Source organism: Thunnus thynnus, chromosome 16 (assembly GCF_963924715.1).
Source record: "Thunnus thynnus chromosome 16, fThuThy2.1, whole genome shotgun sequence".
Taxonomy (NCBI): Eukaryota; Metazoa; Chordata; class Actinopteri; order Scombriformes; family Scombridae; genus Thunnus; species Thunnus thynnus.
Genome location: NC_089532.1, coordinates 6,659,642 through 6,676,591, shown reverse-complemented (window position 1 = coordinate 6,676,591; position 16,950 = coordinate 6,659,642). Strand labels below are relative to the sequence as shown.

Here is a 16,950-nt window from a genome sequence, read left to right as displayed (position 1 = left end):
TAAAATCCTTCATCCGGTGAAGAGATATAGTTAAAAACAACCAAGATCTAAAAAATATATTGTAAAAATGTGGCTTAAAACTAGATAAAAAGTCAACTCATGACAGTTTATGGTGGACAACCACAACGCTGATACATGCACAAAGGGGATATGACGCCATTGACATGCAACCAAATGAAACGGTCCATTACCTTGATTAAAATCACAGATTTCTCTGGGTTTGAAACTTGTTGGAAACATTTGGGATAATGTAAGTACACAACTCAACAACATATATAACATAGGTCCAGTCATTTTTAGACATTTTAATGCAGAAAAGTTACATATTGATCCTTTAAAAAATTAATTAATAAAATATATATATATTTCATATTATGTCAACTGAGAAAAAATATGTATTTGAAAAACATATGATACAAATGCAGAAATATAAAGAAATATATATATATATATATATACATATATACATATACACACATATATACATATATACATATATATATACACACATATATACATATATACATATATATATATATATATATATATATATATATATATAAAGGATACTGCATTAGGAAGTTAGTCCTGCAGTCAAAACTTTAGTTAAGTAGATATTAATAAGTATTATCAGCAAAAATGTAAATTTACTGTTAAACTTTACTTTTTAAGTCACTGTTGGAGTAAAAAGACCAATATCTGCCTGTGAAATGTAGTGGTGGAGGAGTAGAAATAAACAGAAACATTAAATGATTACTGATTACTTTAGAGTTGGACTACAGTTCAGAGCTGCAACAATCCATCAATTAATCAATTAGTCAATCAACAGAAAACTAATCTGCAACTTTCTTGATAATTGATTAATTGTTTGAGTCAAAATGATAAACAGTCTCTGGTTCCAGCTTCTTCAATGTGAGAATTTGCTGTTTTTCTTTGATATATTTGTATAAAAGACAGTTAAATAACTTTCAGTTCTGGATAAAACAAGCAAATTAAAGGCATCACTGTAGGCTCTAACTAACAAACAAATAAAAAAATGACTCTTTTAATTATTAATTAACATTTCATAGACCAAATGATTAACCAATTAATCAAGAAGACAATCAGCAGATTATTTGATAATGAAAATAATCGTACAGAAGTCATGAATTTGACCATTTTATTCTTCAAATACAATTTAGCTGTACAATAATTTGCAGGACAAACATCAATGCTGCTCACGTTAAAAAGGGAGCGTAGTAGAGCATCAGTCTGCAGACAAACGACCTCATAATTACAGTGCAATTAGAGAGTAAAAAAAAAAAAAAGCACATCGTAGTTTTTTGTAGTTGTAAATTTGCTGGTGAAATTTGTCAATTTGTTGAAATTACAGTGCCCATTCCCGCTATTTCATCACAGTTTCTCTTCTGTATGTTGAAGCTCTGTTACACCGTCACACCTCATTACTCTCTAACGACACCATCATTAGAAGAAAAGCCCACATGTTTGTGAGAGCAGCAGTTACAAAAGGACTAGTAGTATCATGAATGCCAGTCTCATCCAGGAACATTTACACACGCAGAAGAAAAGACATTCAAACCTGTATTTAATAATTGTGCCCGTAAAAATTTGGATTTAGAAGACGTTGAAGAGCCTCTGAGTTGGTGGAGTGATAGTTGAGGAGGGTGCAGCATCCAATATGTTGTCATGGTAACGGGACTAATGAAAACCCAGGTAAAGATTTGGGTCTTTTATGTGAACTCAGGGGTGTAAACTCTCAATCAGCTACAACTTCATCCCAAAGGACACATAAGTGAATAAAGTTTTATCATGAAAATGTGAGATAACAAGACTTTTCTGAATTTAAGACTAAATGAGGTTGAATTTGAAACTTACAAGTGTGATGAAACCACACTGAAGGGTTTGTTTTTCTGCCCAGACAGAAAAAAAACTGTTGATTTCCTACAAATTTCAATTTAATGTGTCTGTTTCTCAAAGTCAAGTACAGGGAAAAAAGCAGCACTGCAGTGGTACAAAGCAAAAAAAAAAACACTTCATGTCTTCATCATTTTGGTGAATTTTTATTTTCAATCACAGCAATATTGTCAGTCCACTAGTTGAAAATAAAAATTCACCAAGATAATCTAAACATGAAGCGTTTTTTTGTTTTTTTTTACAAGTGGAGTCGGTGCTGCCTTGGTTTTTGGGGAAACAAACACATTGCAGTTTGGCTTTTTTTTAGAGCAGGAGAGGTACACCTGTTTATTCTCATAAATTCAGTTTCAGTGAGTGTGTTTACATGTGCACTAGTATCCTGGTTCTGATCGGGTTTTTGGAGAACCTGGCTATGTGTCATGGTCTTGTCACAGTCTGGTCTGTGTTCCTTAGTCTCCTCGGTTCCACCAGAGACTCTCAGCCTTTTCTCCTTTTGTTATGATGAGTCTGGACTCAGTAGGAGGACAGATAGTTTGAATATTAAGATGAACTAACTATAATCCTGCGTTGTGATCTTACATCGTGTTTATTGATCTGTTCTCTATCGATATTCATGGATAGATTGAAGGGGGATCTGTAGGAGGACAGAAGGTGGATGTTTCGTAAATATCCAACATGCTAAAATGATTCGACAGTATCAGTCTGTAAGATTTTGTTGTTCCTTATGCTGGTTTCACTTGTAGGTTTCCCTCCTCACCTGCCCTGCATCAGTCTCGTTAGCCCTGCCCTGCTGCATTTGTCTTCAACCGCCAATCAGCTCCTTTCCTGTTCTCCTGTCGCACCTGCACCTCAATCCCTCGACAGTTTAGTTTCTATTTAAGTCCCAGTTTTCAGTTTACTCTTGTTGGAGCCTTTGTTCTGCTCTATATGGGCTGCTTTGGGTCCACCTGTTCTGCTACTCTTAACATGGTTTTTGGAGTATCCTGGTTACATTTTGCACCTGTAAACACCTTACCCTGGTTTCAGAAACCTGGATAAGGCTTTATAACCTGGATATACTCCAATAGAAACCAGGATACTATTGCATGTAAACACCTTATCCAGGTTTCTGAACATACTTTACTGGTACAAATTACAGAATGTAGTGGCTGAGACGATGAGAAATCAACATACAACTGCAGAGATGATTAGAAACCTGGATAGTGTGAGAATCATGTATACAGAGACACGAATAACCAGGTTTCTTATGTTCCATGTAAACGTCATATCCCGAATATGATCAAAACCAGGATAAGGCTCAAAACCGGGATACGAATGCGCATTTAAACACATTCAGGAGTGAGACTAACATGGATCAAAATTCTGAATAAAAATGTCTTTGCTCGTAACACTTCTCTGGTGCTGAAGAACAGGGATGTAAAAGCATGTTTTACCTTTAAAATGTTTCCACACCTTCACTGAGCTGTGGCTGAGTAAATAAACCACGTATGAAGCAGATGGGATGAAGTAACGTCTTATTATTAGCTGACTGAAAACTTACCGACCAAATATTGACATCCATCTTTTATCTACTCTGCAAATAATTCACACAGTTACTTAGAACTTAGTAGAGACTTTACACACAAACTGATGGATTTACAAACAGCAAACCAGTTCAGGTAGCTAGTAAAGTGGCTGGACGTGACCAAGGTTTTATTAGAGCTATCTGGTACAGAGTGACATGCAAAGAACCAGCAAAATCTCCGTTATGGCAGTGTGCAGTGAGACGCCTTCAGATGGGAGGATGCTGATAGAGGTCATATGTTTAATTTAAGGCCCCTTTACTTAACAGGAATAGATACAGAAACCTCTTTTTCATTATGGTAAGAATATACTGTATGCAACCCTCCACATTACCACTCCACACAACAGGGTCCACAGCCAGGGAGGAGAAAGTACAATCTGATAAAAAAAAATGTTAAAGTAAAAAACAAAAGGATGGACTGCGACACTTTTACCTTCACTGCTTTAACAGGAAACACACTAAAACTTTTGTCTGTGCTTCAATAAATCCACAAACTTACATTCATAATCATCACTCAACAATAGTTTACAAACTGGTTATAAGTCGAAGTTTCAGGGCAGATTTTAAGTTTTTCCTTCTTTCTCTACATGAGCCTCTAGATCTCTAACAGCTGTGATGAACGGGGCAACATGTTGGTCAACTTTGACCTAGAATTGGGCAACAGAGTCCGTGATGATGCATAAATATTGCTGCTTTACTCACACAGAAATATTTTGTTGCCAGTGAGTAATTACAGTATATACAGACGATTACACACCAAGAGGACTTTTAACATCGTCACAAGAAATATTTAAAAAATAAAGACAACTTTAAACAGCAGTTAAATTCCAACATATCAACATATAAATGTTGGTAATTTGACTTGGCTGAAAAACATGTTTTTCTTGTGAATATGAAAGCCCCAAATTGCATCAAAAAAGTACAATTTTATCAAAAAAAGGCACTTTTACTTTGTTGCTAAAGTTGCTGCGTTGCCCAAAATGTTGCCCTGATCATCAAAAACATTAGACATTATTAAGTTATGTGCCTCATTACTCTGTGGAGCTTCTACAGTAAGACAATAAAGACAAAAAAAAAAGAAGCATGAAGCAGGTTGACAAGCAGACTGATCAACAGTCAACAAAAAGCTTCAACACACTCGACTCTGATTTAGTGTGAACAGAGCAGCGATAAAGACAAAAGCAAGAATTTCATTCTAAAATGAGACATTTTTAAAAGAAATTTTGACTAAATCATTAAAGTTGTCAAATCTACTCAGCTTTTATAATTAACATTTTAGGGATGAAGTCATATGTGTTTTTATTTTAAATATGACAACAGCTAACATTCTTTAAAAGAAGAAAAAAGGGACATATAATGTTTTGGAATACATGTCTTCATATTAATGCTCTACGTAGATCCAGACGTCGATTTTAATTTCATTAAATTTACAAATCAGCATCATAAGATGTAAGCGTTTTTCCAAAGAAGTGTAAAGTCAAACACAAGCTTATTGCACACCCCTGCCAAAAAGCATAATGTAATGTCTGCAAGAAACCTAACTTTCCAAAAGAACGCAGAAAATGCAACCAAATCTGATCTGATTATATGAGTAAAAAAACCATCATCACTTCAATCCCTACAGTAAGACGGGAAATGTCTTCCAGTCAGTCTGTTATTTCCAGAGTAAAGTCGTCATGACTGGTTGTTTATTATGAAAGAATTCTCCGAAAACTACACTGACACATTTACAACAAGATTTGGGTTTATCAAAGAATCCAGACATGAGATTATTTTATTTTACATAAAGACACTCTACAGATGTTTTTGGGAAACTCTGAAACTATTTCAAGATGGACAAGGGTAAAACCTGATTAAGGCTGGGTACCAAACCTCAATATTTTTTATTAGTACTGACCGAAATGTGTCAGTAGCTGAATATAAAAAAAACTATAAAGCACCAGAAGCTGGCAAACATCGAATCAGTGATCTTGTTTATTTCTAACTAACTGCTTGTCTGAAGTTCAAACAGTTTAAATGTTTGTCACTTTCAGAAAACCAACAATCTGACAACGGTAGCTATTTCACGCTGCGGCTGGTGTAAAAGTAAGCAAAGTTTTAAAGGACCAGTTTGAAGGATTTAGTGGCATCTAGTGGTGAGGCTGCAGATTGCACCAACCCCCCCCCCCAAAGTATGTAGGAGAACCTACGGTGGTCATGAACATGCGAAAGGTCCTCTCTAGAGCCAGCGTTGCGTTTGTCCTTTCTGGGCTACTGTAGAAACACAGGGCAACATGGCGGCCTCCATGGAAGAGGACCTGCTCCCTCTGTAAATATAAAGGGCTCATTCTGAGGTAACAAAACACAATAATTCCTTTTTTCAGCTGATTACACACTAATTAAGACATACTTATGAATATTATCTTCCATTTCTACCAAGTCCGTTCCGCTAGATGTCACTAAATTCTACACACTGCACCTTTAAAGAAGCTGTTTATTCATTCTTGACACGACTATTTCTGCACTTTAGTCACAACTGTCCAGAGACTGTCCAAAAGTGTTCACCAGTATCTTCAATTTAATGATTCATTGTGTCTCGCCGCTCTATGATGGCAGGTTTTAGTGCAGCCGTTCAAAACAGCAGCAACATGCTGTAACACTTTTGCCTGCCGTGTTTAGAAAAACCGTTGTTCATTTCAAGTATATCCCAGCCTTTAATATTTGATCAGATAGTTTGTGATTTAATTAAAAATATTTAGACTGTTTTAATTTCTCATACTGCTGCTTGTGTTTAGATTCAACTTTTGCTTTTTGATTTAAGAAAAGTAAAAAGATTTTGTAGAAAATGTATATTTTTGTCTCTACGTTAGATATCTTAAACAGCACTGCTCTGGTATCGGTACCGAAACTCAGGTATCATATCGAGTATCAAAAATTTCCAAATGATACCCAGCCTTAAAACTATCTGATAATTTTCATTTCAAACATACAAAACTACCGACAACAACCCCCCCCCCCCCGAGCCAACATTAACACAGCTCAGCACTTCATCCTAAATGTGTGTTAATGGGGCTTTACGTTAAGATTTTTTTTCTCATGTTGTTACAATTCAAGTTCGTCACACATTATCTCGTCCCCCTTTAAGAAAATAGCATGTATGCATAGAGAACTTCATTTAATATAAGGTTAATAAAAGGGCAGTAAAACTAGAAATATTAATAAAAGATCAAATCTTGAAATGACAGTCAGTCATTATAAAACTTTGGTAGGCCTTTTTTTTTTGTTTTTACATAAAGAAGGCTTTTGTATGTAATAAAAGTTTATGATTAATCCTTCAGTATTTAGGCCAAAATTATAGCCAAAATTTGTGTGATACATAATCAACTCTGTTTTCATTCAAAATTCTTTATTATTATTAGTTCAGTGAATGAATTCCAGTTTTAAATAACACTTCAAAGTGAATCGCTGGTATACAGTGTTATATATTTGTTAAAATATATCTAACTAGCTATAGGAGGACTATTCCTTCTTATTTTGGTAATAGCAAATATATATTACAAGCATTTTAACTTCTAAAAATAAAAAAAATGCTCCGTAATAATTCTTGCATGATAATCATTTCATTAAATAATTTATAATTTGTACTTTTTGGTTGGATTTGTTCAAAATAATAGCTATCGACTTTACTCACATGGTAAAGTGTTGTCGTGAATAAACACTAAAACACCTGGAAGTAAACAACGTTGTAACATTTCTCCTGCCATTATTGAAAATGGTACGAACGAGCAAAATCGTGGAGTGATTATAAACTTGTCAGTGTGTGAAACTACAGCCTCGATCCTGAGAATGAGCCGCTCGGCCTTTCATGTGCCAATAAACGCAATCATCTCGCCTTTTTTTTTTTCATTTGTAGCAGCGAACTGGTCAACCTCAGCGCTGCCATTCTCAAGGCTTATTACCGAAAGGTATCAAAAGAAACACTTCAGAGCAGCGCAAGGAGAGAAACAAACAAAACATCATTTACAAAAACCCCAAATGTAAACATAGAACTTCATACAAAGCTAAATCTTCAATCAACACAGGACGGAACATTTTAGGAAGACGATTTGTAGTCCTAAAACCAAGAAGTATTTGAAAGGTGGGTTCCCTCAGCAGGTTTCCAAGGCTTTCGTCTCGCAGGATTTTAATAAATGCAGGAAATAACACATCAAATTGGTTTAAAGTTCAGCTTAATCTGCTTCAAAGCCTTTTTTTTAAAAAAAAGATCAGTTAAAAGCCCAGTGCAGAACCTCCACTGGAAATCTGCAGAGGGAAGGTTGAGCTAAGCTAAGCTAAGCTAAGCTAACGTCCGGGTCGGCCTACAAAAAGACGTCATTGCTGGACAAGTTCTCAGCAGAGGGGCCGGTTTTAGTTGTTAACGCATCTTTCAGAGGCAGAACTGTTCTCATTGGTTGAGTTTAACTTGAGATGCAAATGCGAGTTGCATTTGATTCATTTATGATCGTGTTATTGATGATCTTGGATGCTCTGCAACTGATCAGACTGAAACTGCAACTTTGGAAAGTAAATTTGTCAACTTCTCTTGACAAAATGAATTTTTCCTCATGATGGTCTACAGTAAGGACTGAAATCTTGTCAATAAAATGAGCACAAGTGACTGAATGTGTGGGATTTCTAGTTTCTTCCCAGTCATATTGGAAAATTTCACAAGAATTTCACCAGAGCTATCACAGCTAGTCTTGTTCCAGACCTCGAAAATACAGATTAATGCATCTGATTTGTTCTGTAATTAAAGTAGATCTGGTGTTGTATGTACTAATTTTTATTTAGTATTTGTGTTTTTAGCAATTTTGAACAGTTGTGAGTCAAGCGGCCACAGCTAGTTCAGACATGGCTGAACAACAACAGGTTTTATACACTAACAATTGAATCATTATTTAACTTTGTGAAGTTCACAAAGGTTCCAACTTCTAATTGCAAGTAGTGTAATAGATATAATAGATACACATTTATCTTTATATACTCGACTCCATAAACACGTTTTACTTTTTCAGAACGTTACAGAAGCTAACGGGTTAGCAGTTAGCGGTGAAGTGACGTTAGGACTTTCCTATGCAGTCTGATTATCATGTTAATCTGTAACCACTTTTAGATTTACTCATTTAGTTGTGAGTCAGTTTACTACTTATGAAATACATTTTACATACATTTTTCTTCTATGTTGCATTGCAGCAAACTCTGAAACATTATAATATGTAGTTTTTGGAGTTCAAGTAAAATTCAGAGACGGTTGGACACTTAATTAAATATACTGTTTGTGATTTGTTTAATGTAGAGTTCCTTTTTTAATTACTGTGCTAAAAAGCTGAGCTCTATTTTTATCATTCAAGACTGTCACAGTGAACTTGAGCTCTGTATTTCTTTGGATTCATCCACTACAGTTAAACTCGACCAATGAGACTCATTTTTGTCTCTATGTCAGAAATGTTTGTGAAACTAAAACTCCGCTCTGCATCTGCCTTCATTCAAGCGACAGCGTAGCATTAAATATTAAAAAGTCTTCGAGGGTAATTACTCACATGGGCACTCAACCACAGCACACGCTAACATACAGTACACGCACACACACGTAGACAGAAAAGATTTACACACTTAAACCAAAAACACACAGCAGGCCACTGTATGTTTATATTCTTCCTGTTCCACGATATGTATTGATACAAAAAAAAACCCCACCACAAATCCCCATCTAAGAGCACAAACCTTCAAAAGTGCAATGAAAGATTAAAACCTGTACAGTGGTGTGATGCTGAAGTATAATGTCGGACACATGAAGTTTTTCACAAACAGCTATTTACAGCGAGGAGAGTGTGAAGTTCTGACGGACGATGATGGAAAAGCCTTCGTCCTTCACCTCTTCCGGGGGTCGAAAAAAACCTTCAACGCGCCAAGTCGGTGTGGCTGGCACTCAGGTCGCGACTTTTGCTCAGACGATTATTTCGTTCCTGGAGGAAATGTAGTGAAAGGAAATGAAATTAGAAGCTGACAGATGGACTCATTTCAAAAAAAGTAAACCCCCAAACTTTTTAAAAACTGAAAATGATTGTTTTTAACTTGTCCAATATGATTTTTAGAACTTGCTGGGTTATAAACAAGTTTTCTGAGATCAAGGCTGGTAGAAGTTTTTCAAATAGACAGAAAATACCTGCACAATGATGTCATCTTGCTAATTGATTGTTAGCTAAACCCCTCCGTCAAACAGTGATTGTAGCTTGGTAGCCATAACGCCTCACAACAGGCCTGTCGAACTGTAGATCTTATTTTCTTCACGTTGAAGAATTTAATCTTTCTTTTAGCCTTTCCAAAATTATTAGCATGTCCGAACGTTACTTCCAAGGCCAAGGAACACATCAGTAAGTGTGTGAGCTTATAGCTTACATTATAAAAGTCAAGTTCAACCAAAGTTTAGGCTAATGTTAGCAGCTCTTTCCTGCTCTTTATCGAATTTGTGGAAGTGTTTAACACCAGAGAAACCACACACATCAGTTAGTCCTCATCCTGAAAGCTTTTACTGTTGTTATATTAAAAGTGGGAACATGCTGTTTGAAACATAAAGTCTGTAAGTTAAGCAGCCAAACACAGTTACATTAGAACAACATAAACTGATCATACATTTTTTTTAAATCATACTTAGGAGGCTACGGCTAATTAGCAATACAAACAGTGTTTCTGTGTCTTCTACATGGATCATTTTACTGCAGATTCAGTCTCAGATTGTCATTTACACGGCTATTTAAGACCCTTTTACAAGGTTCTCACTTTTAAAACAAGTAAGTTGTAATAACTAAGAGCTCAGCTGTTTTCAACCGACTGTTGGAGCTTCAGTCAGTTGAGAAGCTGCTTTTTCAACTTCCGTTTGATATCAAGAACTTATATTTGTTTCAAAAATCAATAAGACTCTTGAAAGGAAAATCTGCCTCCGTTATTGTAAACTATATGCTGTTGAGAACGGATAGGGGTTGCAGGTATTTTTTCCTTTTATTGAGCAAATATAACAAAGATATATGAGATATAACAGATATAGCAAAGACTTGTGTGTGCATCTCATTGACTGTATATAAATATAATATATAGTATTTATATACAATCAGTAATGCATCTCCTGATGATTGACACATTTTCTAAATTTATACAGAAACCTTTATTAAAACTTGAAAAATCTAAAAAATCACTAGAAATTTGATTGTCAGAAGAGATCAAAACATCCAGAAGTTACATAAACAATATAGACAAAATTATAATTTAACTATAACTCACACAAGTTGTCAGTATGTGTTGATTATTTAGTCATTACCATCAATAAAGCTGCTTGCATGGCTAAAAACATTCTCTCTGTTAATATAGTCCGTGTTGATTAGTGACGATAACGATGACGTGAAGTTAGTCTGTGAGTCACGCTGATGCTGTTACTCATCATCTGTCTTTAGTGACGAATGTGACGCATCTGCCCGCAGAGACAAATACAGTTCTCTGGTTCGGCCACAAATTCAATTAACAGCCTCTGTTGGAGATGATACAGCTGATAAAGTCATGAGAGAGACGAGAATGAAAGAAAAGTTGGTGTCAGTCAGACCAGGTCAAAAAGTATCTGCAAAAAGCTCTTTAATGGTTTGATTTAAGTGTCCTGTTCAAAGAAAATTTTATATTTTACATTACATATTACATCTGTGAACTCAAGAGCATTTATTTTAAGATTTGTTTTTTGTTGTTTACACCTTTGCTTCCTCATCTACTGTTACCTCAGTCTGATTTCCTAAGTTTTGAACAATGTACAACAACACAACAACACTCAGACGTGTGTGTTGACTTTCAGACTTAATTGCACTTTTCGTTTCACTATTTGAATCACTGAAGAAATCGCAGACGAGTTCGGTGATTCAAGGTCTGAAACCAGGATAATGGATTTGTCTACAGGAGGTTTTGTGGGTATATATATATATATATTAATTTCTCTGCTTCCTCTGTTTCCTGCAGACTTACTCCATTTTAGATGATAATTACGTCAGATATACCTAAAAATTCAATTTACCTCACCAGTGGCTGTTTCTCTCAAGCATTAATGAAGGAGCTCAGATTTATCTATTTCTGGTATTAATGTATTACACCCAAAAATGTAGTTGGTCCGAATTGCAGATGAAGCAGCTGTAAAACATTGTTTTCTTTTTTAGCATCTCTTCTTTGGACAACATGGACACTGAGAAGGAAGAAGGACAGATTTCTGGTCTGTAGAAAGTACTGAAACTACAAAGCTTATACTGTAAACTGAACATGTATTTAGAGATAACATAATGCAGTTTTTCAGTAATCGACTGATTATTTAGTCTACAAAATTTCTGTAAAACCGCCTGTAAATTGTCAGAGTCCAAACTGACGTCTTCAAATGTTCTGTTTTGTGCAACTTCAGCTCCTTAAGATGGAGGAAGTCTGGATTCCCAGCTCGCCACTTTAAGCTTGAGAAGGTTAAATGAGGAATTAGACTTTTAAAGACATTTTTAGTTTGAGTTTATTGGATCAAATTTGTTCTCAAATAAAAAAAAAACATGTTTTTGGGAACATTTGGAAACTTTGTTCATAGATGGATATAATGTGTGCCACATGCAGATGGTTGGGGTTATTCAAACATGGTGTAAATACACTGAAAAGACTGAATAGTGAAACAATAGTTTTATTTGCCTTTTTTTACTCATTGCTGGCTTGAGATGAAAGTAAACATTCTAGGGACTATTGTGAAAAGATGATTGGATTTACAGTCAATAATATTTCACTTATAATGTTTGTGTCGATTAAGATAAATGATATTTTGTATGTAGTAATTTTGAAAAGGGGGTTGATGTTGTCCATAATGTTTTTGTGGTATCAATCAATAACTGTATATACAGGAAACAGAGGCAAGCCTCAGACATCACTCTGATGAAGGTGAGATAGCTGAAAATGTTGGTGGATAAAACACGTTGTACTGGAGAGCAGTTGTGTGACGTGTCTTGTATTAAAACTCGCACTGTTCTGCACTTCGCTGTGTGAATTTCTCAAAGCGGAAACTGTTTTATGTGACCGACAGTCTAAAATCCAAAGGAATCACATTAACTGTTATAAATCCAAGAAAATCAGCAAATCCTCACATTTGAGATGCTGAAATGAGAGAAAACATTGTACTTTTGCATGGATGTCAACTAATTTTCTGCAGATTGATTAATCGATTAACTAAATGAGCAAAAACTTACATCCTGCACTGGTTTTTCAAATTAATAGTCATTCAGTATAGGAGCTCCTAACCCCTCTAACAAAGTTTCTTCTTCCCTTCAGCTGTTAATGCTAAATAAAGTATTGTCTCTGTTAATTAAAATGCAAAAAAAAAAAAAAAAAAAGTGGGATTGCCAACCATCTAACATAAACTGCAACCCAAAATGAACTCCATAATAAAGTTCAATAAAATGATCCCTGACAAAATATTGATTGTTATTGAAATCTTGCATATTTTAAGGTGGATTTGTCCTTAATTAGAAGCACACTGGGAGTTTGTTTTTTTTTCAGGATTGAACTTTGACCTTTTCCTTACAGGACGTTTCTTCAGACAAACTAACAGACTCTCTGCAGATACTTTTGGACTCTCGGTCCCTGACACTCAGGCTCCTTACTTGGTAGTGGTCACTCGCAGCCTTGTCCGCCACGTTAAGAACCCCCAGTGAGCTGGCTCGCTTCATGCTGCACCCAGAGCAGTGACATGCAGGCGGGGAGGCGTCAGTGAGGGGCGAGGGAGGGGTGAGGGGTCAGAGGTCAGGGGTGAAGGGAGTGGAGAGTCAGGTGTGAGGAGTTTAGCTCGGTGGAGATGGAACATGTGTGTGTGTGTGTGTGTGTTGGTTAATCACATACATGATATTTTCACACAAAGGTTAGTTTCACTGTCAGTAGAAAAATACAATATTAAATTCACGTTTTTATCACTTTGTATATGAAATTTAGAACTTTTACAATAAAAAAAAAAGTTTAATTGCATCAAATCTACAATCATAATTTAATCTGCCGGTTATAAGTGGTGTAGCCTGATATTTACAATATAAATTCATGCACACACTTACATCAAACCTGAGTTCAGTAAGGTCACGCTGCAGATCATGTCCATTATAACAAGAAATGTGATCTTTACCTCAATCTTAAAGGAAAAGCTCCACATATTGAGAAGCTTATTTGACTTCTTTCCTCATGTCTGTGTTTTAAGTACAAAGCTGGAGTTAACAGTGTTTAGCTTTAGCTTAGCATAAAGACTGAGAGCAGTGGAAATAGATACACTGGCACCGTCTAAACTATGAAAAAAAATGTTTACCAGCAACTGTAAAGCTCTGTAATTAACATAATGTGTTTGTTTAATCTTATGCTTTTTCTGTCATGTCTCTGCCTCTGGAAGTGAAAAAGTAATTACACGCTGGAAACAATTCTTACTGAACTACAGTTTATCCGTCCGCCCGACACTTCTGTGTAGCATCTCTGCACTCGACTGTTGTTCACCAAGAAATACAGCAAGTAACCAAATACCTTTGAGGCCATAAATGATCATATTTTACATTTCTTTTTAAGTACAAATTAAAAGAAGATAAAAGTGTTAATTAGTGAGCTTTAGAGATGTTGGTAGTAGCAATTTTTAATTACATTTTCAAGGAATTTAACGTCCTGGGGGGCCTACGTTGCATGTCCATCCATATTTTCTGTTTATTTCTACTGTGAATCAAAAAAAAAAATCTTACAAAAAGGAAAAACTCTTTAAAAGTTGGACGTTTAAGTGACTTCCAGTAAAACCTGATCTCTTTCCTGACTGTTTTATGTGTCATGTGTAACTTGTAAACATATAAATACTTGTTAAAATGGACATTCTGCAGTGCTTTAACTTTACTGCTACCTGATAAGTTATGATGATGATGACGACGATGATGGCAGTGACATCATCACGTCATTCATCTTAAGGAGCCACAGAGAAGAGCAGCACGGAAAGGAAAATGGAAACCAGTGAGCACACAGATGAGGCATGCAGGGAGACATTCAAAATGAGAATATTTATTCATAAATAAAAATATTCAACACAGCATAAAACTCTAAACAACAGCAGCCATGCAGACAGGTGTTCCTTTCAAAGTAAAATTCACAAAGAAACAGAAAAGTCATAAAATTCCAAAGCAGAGTCAAACTGAACTATATTTCAAAACAAATTGAAATAAATAGCCCAAAGCCACAAAATGCAATAAATAGATGAAACTATTAGTGGTTAAAACCAAAAAAAAAAAAGGTAAATGAGTTCCACAGGCATAACAAGCATAAAGGCATTTCAAAAGCAGACATTAGTAGTTTGTGTCTTGTTGCAGATGCTTTTACACACATCGCCGTCACAGCATGTGAGTCAAGTAGTTGCTTTATTTTCCCGTTGCAGCGATTCTGTTCTGAACCTGCACTGCTCGTTGAACAGTCACTCATCACTTTGGCTTTCTGTCTTAGTTAATGTTCAGTGTTGCTCACCAAAACTCTGTGGCCTTAATACTCCATAATAATCGGAGATTTTCAAAATAAAGTTGACTTTGTTGACTGAAAATTTAATAACATGAGAAAAAGTCATACTATTTTTTCAAAATAAAGTTGCAATATTGTGAGATTTTAATACTCTGTCGTAGTAAACAGGTGAGAACAGTCAATGACCTGAAGTTACACATGTGGGTTTCACCAGTAATCAACTTATTATCTGAGATATTTTGGGATACTAGATGAAATAAAACCAGTTGATTATGTAAGTCAAACCAACCATCGAGTGGTCACTGAAGCCTCTTCTCTTGTTGAAAAAACAAGACTGAAACTTCTACTGATGAAGCATAATTCTCCTTTTGTGTGTCTTGTTGATCCAAATATTAATGTCCTCACTTCCATTAAAGTGCAGCGTACTGAGCTTTTTAACAGGAAGCATCCTGGACTGTGGGAGACGGTCCTGAACAGGATGTGATCTAATCAACCTAATCTAAAAATAACATATAACATTTTATTCTCAACTTTTCTGTTAAAATGTGATGTGTCTTTACAAATATTTTTCAACATTTTTTTTTACTGTTTTTTCTACTTCATGACACTTTTTTCTCAAAATGCTGTGCAATTTTTTTTCAAAATAATTGTTTTTTCTCTAAATAGTAAAGTTTTTTTCCCCAAAACATTAAAACATTTTTTTCTTTTTCTGTAAATATTACAACTTTTCTTCAAAATATTACATATTTTTTCTCAAAATATTACAACTTTTTTTCCTCAAAATATTACAACTTTTTTCTCTAACTATGACAACTTTTTCTCATAAAATTACAGCTTTATTTTGAAAACATTATGACTTTACAGTGTTCTGAAAATAGTATAACCTTTTCTCGTAATATTAAAGGTTTTTTTCAAAATACTTTTTCTCAAAAAATCTAATTTTTTTGAGTTGTTTGAGTGGGTCTAATACTCTGTTAAAGGTCACGGAGCAGTGAACAGAAAGCAGCATGTTTGGATGTTTCTGTTACTGAAGACAAACGTTCAAATAAACACTGTACAGAGGCAGTGAGAGTAAAGAGAAGTTTCTTACAGGAAAAAAGGGCCAATAAAAGCTCCCACAGTCGTTTCATGTGCAAACACAGCTTTAGAGTTACACCACTTCACCACCAGCAAAGTAGAGCGAATCCCTTCTTTTGTTTTTGGTTAGTACGCCAACCGCCGAGCTGCGGGCTGGAGGCCGGCTCGTTCCTCCAGTGCATTAAGTGAGAGTCACCTTCATTAACTCAGTCAGGTGTTTGATGGGGGGAGGGAGAATGGGGGGGTGGGGGTGTTGGAGGGGGGATAGTTACCCAGGGTTTTTGGGCTCACTGTCTCGTGACGAGCCGCCGCCTTTCAGCTTGCGGACGAGTTTCTCGCTGCTGCGGCGGATCGACGCTCGCAGTTTACTGAAGGAGCCGCTCCTCTTCAGAGTGCCGGAGCCGTCCTGATGGGAGACGTCACACAGTTAGACTCACACTCATACACACACTACTGTAATAACTAAACACACATACACACTGACACAAGTGTATATACTGTATGTACATCAGCATTAGACCAATAAAAACCCATGTTGATGCAGATTCTGGCTTCAATCATCAGACTCAAGACTGTTTCTCAGCTGTAAAATCTGCAATGAACCTTTGAATCGTTTTAACTGTTTGTTTTTTTTTACTATGAATTGAGACATTTAGTATCACATTGCCAAATATATTTTATATTTTATTATAATATTCTACAATTAAATAATATTCAGAAGCTTTTCAGTCCTGTAAAGAGGCTGGGGTTGCTCTATATTTTTCTTTTTGTCAAAAATTCCCATGAAAAGACCAAAACCAACAGTGTGTTAGTCCATTAGTCTCATTACTTCCTGGCGTCTCTTCTCTCCCTGTTGCTTTCAG

The 16,950-nt window shown here is 35.6% G+C and overlaps 1 protein-coding gene across 3 annotated transcripts in view; it reads right to left on the bottom strand.

Moving 5' to 3' along the window:
* Window positions 1-3,580: 3,580 nt before the first annotated feature.
* Window positions 3,581-16,950, bottom strand: part of klc1a (kinesin light chain 1a) — a 58,176-nt gene continuing 44,806 nt past the window's right edge. For 2 of the 3 annotated variants that reach the window (XM_067615305.1, XM_067615304.1), the window contains exons 14-16: window positions 16,360-16,493; window positions 13,153-13,219; window positions 3,581-9,462 (exon numbers count right to left, since the gene is read on the bottom strand). In XM_067615305.1, coding sequence (XP_067471406.1) covers window positions 9,397-9,462; window positions 13,153-13,219; window positions 16,360-16,493 — 267 coding nt within the window. In that variant the 3' untranslated portion in view covers window positions 3,581-9,396. The remainder of the gene's footprint in view (window positions 9,463-13,152; window positions 13,220-16,359; window positions 16,494-16,950) is intronic. The other variant, XM_067615306.1, reaches the window with a different exon arrangement.